A 7,318-nucleotide genomic window follows, 5' to 3' on the forward strand; every position below is an offset into this window, starting at 1 on the left:
ATCTGATTAATTAATTCCCTTTTTTTTACGAAAAACTCATTCTGGTTCTTGTCCTACTCCTTAGCCTTATCAATACACTTTTAAAATGATTTTATCCTCAGGTCTAATGATGCATTATTGAGGTTATAATGCTGCCCGAAGTACTAAATAAACCTCCTCATGCTTTCAACAGGAGGTAATATAAAAGGTAGGGAAAAGTCTGTTCTCAGCCAATCACAATTCAGAGTCCAGTTCTAGTGAAACTGCAGTGCTTTTCAATTGATAAGAACTGACAGTTGAGCTCTTCAAAGCTCAATGTAGACATAGAATTCTTGGAGACAGTACACTTCTGTTTCTAATTTTAAGTTAGATTTTTTCATCATATCAACTCTGCTCAAAATAATTTCAGAGCATTTTAAGATGGTTTCTTCAATACCATTGTCTCTCTGTGTGATTTTCAGCTGTGTGGTTTTTGGATATATATCTGCTTCTTCAATTGAAGATGAAGTTTATCAGTCCGTGGTCAGCGCCTTGTCTCCTGGACAGCAACAACTGACACGGGAGTCGCTTCTTATTCTCTTCAAAACACTTGAGAAACGTGTGCAGTGTGGAGATGTGCCGTGTGAAAAGGTAAGTTTTATTGGGCTGTGGCCGCTCTAGAAGGTTCAGTGAACTGAGATAAGAATCAGGTAGATATGAAGCCTCTGCTCCGCAGGTTACACTGAAACTAGATTTTTTAATATTTTAATTTTTTTAATTAATGTCTATTTATACTTCTCTTTTACTCCCAGGAAGTATATACGCTTTATAGGGGAAGCTTTCATAACAAAAAATGTATTTGGTGCGACTTTTAAAAGGGAATCTGATGCCACGTATGTGACCCCTCAAGTGGTTGCCATTTCTGAAATGCTACAAACATTTTTTGACGATTTTTGTATTGCTTTTTATCTCCTAATTTTCCATCTACATCTTCACCTATCAATGCCTGTGTATTCATTTATATAGAAAAGTCAAGAGTTCTTTCACAAAATAACCCTTTTTAAGTGAGGGAAAAAAATGAAATGGCAAATTAATTCAATTAAGAAAAACCTGTTTTTGCAACTTTCTCTTATCAGCCATTTATTTACGCCAGACATCCATTTTAGTATTACCAGTTCTGGTCTCTCCAGTTAAGTTTATATAACTTTTGGAGCAGCCAAAATGACTTGCATTAAGCTCCCACCAAATACAAGATGATCGATGATCCTGACTAAGCACTGCAACAGGCCTGCAAAAAACGATTGTAATTTTATATAGAAAAACATGTGAGCGCAGATATCGTTCATGGTTAAGCTACAAATTCAGAGTGGCAATTATTTCATAAATAACATTTATCAATTTGCGGTGTTATCTGCGTATATCAAATCAACCTTTTTGATGACTGATGACTGGGCCATTGTCCTGGTGACTCATCCAGGTCAGGTGTTCTGAAGCAGTTGTTATAGGTAAACAAAACAGTAAAACCTATTGAGTGATAACCAGAAAAAAATCAATATATCTGCTATGGCGCTTATTTTAAATGGCTTTACAAAACAAGCATTCTTCTTTTTTTTTAATTCATGCCAAAATGCTTTTGATCTGACGTGGTCCACATATTCAGATTTCAAAACTCAAGCTACATTTCCATTTCTAATAAACATCTTGTCTCCACTACCTGGACATGAACAATCCTTCCTAATCAGAAACCTTGGTTCAATGCAGAAGTTAGATATCTTGGCAAAGTTAGCTCACAGAAAACAAAATCAAGCTCAAGCACCATAAAAGTGAACACCAGGAAATAACTGACTCAGAATATAAGAAAGAGTTCTACTTTGCTTTTCTACTCTGCCAAAAACCAAACAGGGTGTTCATCTTACTTTACCTTTACAATAATTATTCACATGTCTTTATATATAAGTGATCTAAAACATGTTATACAAAGCTGAATGCTTTTAGAAATGGTAAAGATTTTAGGATATTTAATTTCTTCGTTACTTTTAGATCAGGTGTTGCTAGTTGTTAATTTACTTACATGTCCTGTAATGCCACCAATCAGATATCGTCAGATATGCAATTACTTTAAAAGTATATAAAAAATGTTATCCACATAACTATTTAAAGACCTATGCTGATAAATATAACTTCAATGGTTGAAACCTACATGGTTTTAAATTAAATGTGCTATTCTGTGTGTCTGCTCAGTGTCGTTTGCTAGATGCAGTGCATCAACTTACCCCGTCCATAGACATGCAAGGTGTCAGCGTATCAGAGTTTCCTGCTCTAGCTGCAGGCTCCATCCTGTATCTTGCTGCTCCTGGCCTGGCGTGTGCATCAGCTGAACAGGGGACATGGGCTGAGGAGGCAGAACACTTCCTGCAAAGAACTGGACATGGCACAGCAGAAAACCACAAGAAACAAGAACTAACACAAGCTGGGTTAGAAAATGTTCTGGAGGCACTTCTGGAACACTACTCACCATCTGACAATGAGGTTAGTTGCGAGATTCTTTGACAACTTTAATTTATAGATGCAATACATTTATGTTTGCTCATTTCAAGTTCATAAATAAATCAAGTATACATCATTTATAATGCATCAATCAGAAGTTTATTATTAACAATAAAACAGGAATACAGTTATAATAATCAAGGGAGTGACAATTTAACATTCTATTTTAGTTTTATTAACTAGTCTGATAGCAGCTGGCAGAAAGATATTCTCAGCTTCTAAAACTCTCGATTCATCCCGATCTTTGATGAGACCAACGATTGCAGGACTATTGTGCATGAGGTCTGGTGTACAGGGTGAGCCAGCACTGTACCCGGAGGCGCACATGTGCAGCAGAGTGTCCAACACACACTACTGTGTAGAATCATAGATGTTTATTTTAAATAATTTAAATATGCACTACGTATTTCCGGAAGCCTATTTTCTGTAACCTTGACTCAGAGACAACACAAGGGATACCACAAACACATGTTTTCGAGTGTTAAACACTTAACTTCATTTTGTAAAACCACCTGAAAATATGAGGAAATGTTTCCATTATGTAATCCCAATATATTTTTGTCCTGTGATTTAGGGCTGTGTATCATCTGATGATATCATGATTGAGTCGAAGGCTTCTTCATCCGTCCAGGCTCAGCCATCGGGTCCAGTTATTGGCTGGGTCCTGTATCATGCATTTAATGGACGCTGTTTCATCAGAAGGCCCCTGCCAGAAGAGAGTTTCTTCCTAGACGATCTCATGGGTCACTTAGGGTCCGAAAATTTCACCATTCATGGTAAATATTGAACCAGCGGAAAATAATTTATCTGAATAGTAAGAGCAAATTATTATGGCGACAACACAATTATGATTAAAAAAAGGAATTGAGGGTCTGCTAAATAAATTGTTAAATAAAAATCTGCAGAAACAGATATATGATACATTAAAGGAAGATATGTTTCTTTTGCCTAGAACTTGAAGATCTAATGCTGAGTCTTAACATCGGACCTGACAGAAATGTTGACCACAATCACGGACCAGAGCAGACCTCATACTTGTACAGAGGTCGGAGAGCGATGAAGAGGAGCGTAAATAAATCGACTTTTAAAAACATTACCTGGGAAGAGGTACATCCACCCTTTTCTGTCTGAAAGCTGTCAAGTAGCAAACCACAAATTCTACAACACGACAAATTGCCTTCAGTTTTGCATGTCATAGGATTGTAATTCCTGTTAAGCCCCTATTCTGTCATAATTCATTCTAGATATAGGATTACATTCTTTATTTTTTAAATCTGCAGTACTGTTTCACCACTGATGAGCTGATATGCCTGCAGGGAAATACCTATTTGATTTCTAATCATAAATTATTTTGCAGTACTGTTTCACCGCTGAGGAGCTGATACGCATTCATGGCCTGCAGGGAAATGCCTCAGCATCCTCTGGACTGGGTCAGTCTGATTTGGCTCGCCTCAGTCCTGCACTCATCCAGCAGATCTTGAGTGGGGCTTGCACCATCACAGATTATTTGTCACCGGATGATCTGACAAAAACTGAAAGTAAGTTTGTCAATATAACAGTCATGGAAGCAGCATTGTTACAGAGCAATCATTTTCATAAAGTTTAAATTACTTTGTTTCTCTTCTATTGCCTCCAGGATACCTGTATGCTACTCTTGCAAACTTTTTGATCACGTTGTTCTCCATGATTGGCATCCTGCTCCTACTGTGTACAAAGTGCACCAGTGTGTTTCAGATATGTATCCAGCTTGCCATCAGTCTAGCTGTGGGTTCACTTACAGGAGATGCCTTGCTCCATTTGCTGCCTATGGTTAGTCCTTGCAGAAAACTCACACATCATTGTATTCAATTGAATTCATTCAATCCCTCACATGTATATATATATAAATTGATAGCAATAATGTAACCTAGAACGTTATTATCATTGTGTTTTCGTAGTTTCTGGGTTTACACGTGCACTCAGACAAGATCACAGAAATGGGACGCTCAAGCCAGGACCACCATATTGAACCTTCAGATTACACCTACAAGATGTTGGTGCTGATGGCTGGAATCTATTTTTTTTACCTGATGGAAGCTATTTTCTCTCTGGTCACACACAAAGATCATCATCTCCAAAAGCATCACCATCATCATCATGAGGAGGTAACAGTTTAAATTCAAAACATGATTGATGACTTGATTGAACCCAATTGCATTTAAGGAGGACTAAAGGTTTAAAGGTGCCACAAGTGTGACAGCCAGATTCAGCAGCTCATTCTCTTTCTAAGATTTCTTTGTATTCATTTCATGTTAAGTGCTCTTAAATGTATTTTTGGTTTGGGGCTAGTTCATATATAGTGCATACTCTTCTGTCCCATCATGTTTAGAGACCCCGCTTGTTTCCATAGTTCCTGTTGTTAACACTTTGGAGCAGTTGTACATTTAATGCTTAGTCCAGGCTACAACCCGATGGAGCGGCCTGATATTCCCTCAGAGCTAAAGAGGAAGAGTCTGTGTATTCCGGTGTCTGTGAACCCCCTTCTGAGCATCATCCCACAACTGTAGAAGTCATGGCGAGTTCAAGGCAAATAACTACAGGTGGGTCGCACTGACCTAACCTGATGAAGACCCTGAAGAAACTTTCCCACCTGTGCCCACTACTGAGCTCCTCGATGGACCTGCTAGTTAACCTATCTGTCTGGCATAGGTGTGAAAAGTAGAAGGCTGGGAGCACTGTGAGGATTATGTTCTTTAATTTCTCCAGTGCTTTCAACATCATCCAGCCCACTCAGTTTAGGGACGAGCTGGGTCATGCGGATGTGGACCAACATCTTATAACATGGATTTTGGACTACCTTAACAACAGACTTCAGTATATGAGGATGCAGGACTCTGTGTCGGACACTCTGCTCTGCTGCACAGGTGTGCTTAAGGTTACAACCCTGGCTTCATTCCTTTTCACCCTCTACACTGCAGACTTCAGGCACAACTAACTATCTTGCGACCTAAAGAAATTCTCCCATGACGCTGCGATCTAATGTGTTTGTATGATTAATCTTTTGTAACTCCTGTGATAACCTACTATACATTTTCCAAATGTTTTTGCAGAATAAAGGTATTTTTAGTTTAGGAGCCCAGAAAGCTTTTAACAGAGTGAATGCCTTTTCTTCATCAGCCAGTCCTCACAATAATGCATTTAATGTTATTCATTTTCCTAACCATGGCTAAGGTGATATTATGAGTCAAAAAATGTTTAACCATTTTACTAAAGAACATTACTTGGCACCTGGATGTATCTTTTCTGATAGCTACTTATGTTTTCTGTCCAGGAACAGTCAGAGACCCACCACTGTGACCATGGGAGGGTTTTAGAGATGTATCAACGAGACAAAAAACAGAAAGGCAAACTGCAGTCATTGTCCAATGTAGACCTGGTGAGATACTTCACACAATATTCTTTATCAGTAATCATCCAAGCAAACACGTTTTCATTGCAATGCTGACTTTCATGATTTTTATTTTCAAACAAGGTTTTTTTTTCTTGTTGTCTTTCCCTGAAACTTTATAGTAATCCCTTATTCTTTATATTGTTTTATTTTATTCCATCAACTTCAGCCTCAATCTCTAATGAGTTTACTTCAAATTCATTTACACAAATGGTCTTAAACGTGGTGGACGTGAGAAATCTATTTTTTAAAATCAGTAAGTTAGAATTCTGACAGACTAAAAAGGTAATCATGCCTTTCCCTTCCAGTTCCACAGCGAGGAAAATGAAAAATCGCATCAGGCACCAAGGGCAAGAGGTTCATATTACTAATATCTGAATACCATCAAAACAGTCCCCAAATACTGTATTGATTATGTTCAATAATAATGTCCAGTAATCTCTGTCACGCAGAACAGCAGCTGCTTCCTATCATGATAACAGTAGGGGATGGGATACACAACTTTGCTGATGGCTTAGCAATTGGAGCAGCATTCTCTCTATCCTGGAAGTCAGGTTTGGCAACGTCCATCGCTGTTCTCTGTCATGAGCTTCCACATGAACTGGGTGAGGAAGTCAATTTCTAGCATTCAGACTTAGTATGGCTATCAATAAGTTGACCTGGATTTGTAATTAGTGGACTGTGGTTGTAATTGTATTGCTAGCTGGTGTAAATGTGTCTTTCTACAACCACTTACTGTAGCTCATGTTCTTTGTCTCTAGGTGACTTTGCCATTCTACTCAACTGTGGGGTGTCTGTACGCAGGGCATTGTTCCTAAACATTGGCAGCGCCATGACGTCCTTCATTGGACTGTACATCGGCTTATCTGTAGCAACTGATCTTGCCACTAAACAGTGGATTGCCGCAGTAACTGCAGGACTTTTTCTCTATGTGGGGCTGGCCGACATGGTAAGTGTTTCAAGGCAGATTTAGCTAAATTAACACTGATATTTAAATAAATCATTTGTGATCTTAGCTGCCTACGATGGTTCACATCAGCTCCAAGCGACCTTGGCTGACCTTTCTGCTGCAGAATATTGGTCTCCTGAGTGGGTGGGCTATTCTGTTGGTACTATCACTTTATGAGGAGAAGATCAGCTTTTAGCTGAAACAGTAAAAACTGAGACTAAACATTTACTAATTAAGTTTTAAGTCATGTCAATGTTAGAATACCAGAAATATTTAAATGTCGTTCAATATATCATGTGTTCTGGACTGGAGTAGCGACTTTATATTCCAGTGCATTGACAAATACATTTTTTTTATCTGCTTTAAGGAAAACAATTTAATTTTTTACTATACAATTTTACTCATATCTTGGAAATGTTTTGTTTGTTACAGTGGTG

At 38.2% G+C, this 7,318-nt stretch overlaps 1 protein-coding gene across 1 annotated transcript; it reads left to right on the forward strand.

Moving 5' to 3' along the window:
* The first annotated feature begins 399 nt into the window (after positions 1 to 399).
* slc39a4 (solute carrier family 39 member 4) lies at positions 400 to 7,077 on the forward strand. Its single transcript, XM_087786038.1, has 12 exons — positions 400 to 609; positions 2,200 to 2,487; positions 3,080 to 3,281; positions 3,458 to 3,612; positions 3,863 to 4,043; positions 4,142 to 4,314; positions 4,443 to 4,649; positions 5,816 to 5,920; positions 6,241 to 6,289; positions 6,385 to 6,537; positions 6,694 to 6,881; positions 6,949 to 7,077. Exons 1-12 carry the CDS (start codon positions 400 to 402, stop codon positions 7,075 to 7,077), a joined length of 2,040 nt encoding a protein of 679 aa, XP_087642164.1.
* The last annotated feature ends 241 nt before the right edge of the window (positions 7,078 to 7,318 follow it).

Source organism: Callionymus lyra, chromosome 3, assembly GCF_982586985.1.
Source record: "Callionymus lyra chromosome 3, fCalLyr1.hap1.1, whole genome shotgun sequence".
NCBI classification, from domain to species: Eukaryota; Metazoa; Chordata; class Actinopteri; order Syngnathiformes; family Callionymidae; genus Callionymus; species Callionymus lyra.

What these genes read in the sequence shown, in the direction of transcription:
- slc39a4 (XM_087786038.1), top strand. Translation starts at nt 400, where the DNA reads ATGGTTTCTTCAATACCATTGTCTCTCTGTGTGATTTTCAGCTGTGTG. An exon ending in ACTCACCATCTGACAATGAG is followed by an intron (nt 2,488 to 3,079) that starts GTTAGTTGCGAG and finishes CCTGTGATTTAG; the next exon opens with GGCTGTGTATCATCTGATGA. An exon ending in ATGTGGGGCTGGCCGACATG is followed by an intron (nt 6,882 to 6,948) that starts GTAAGTGTTTCA and finishes TTGTGATCTTAG; the next exon opens with CTGCCTACGATGGTTCACAT.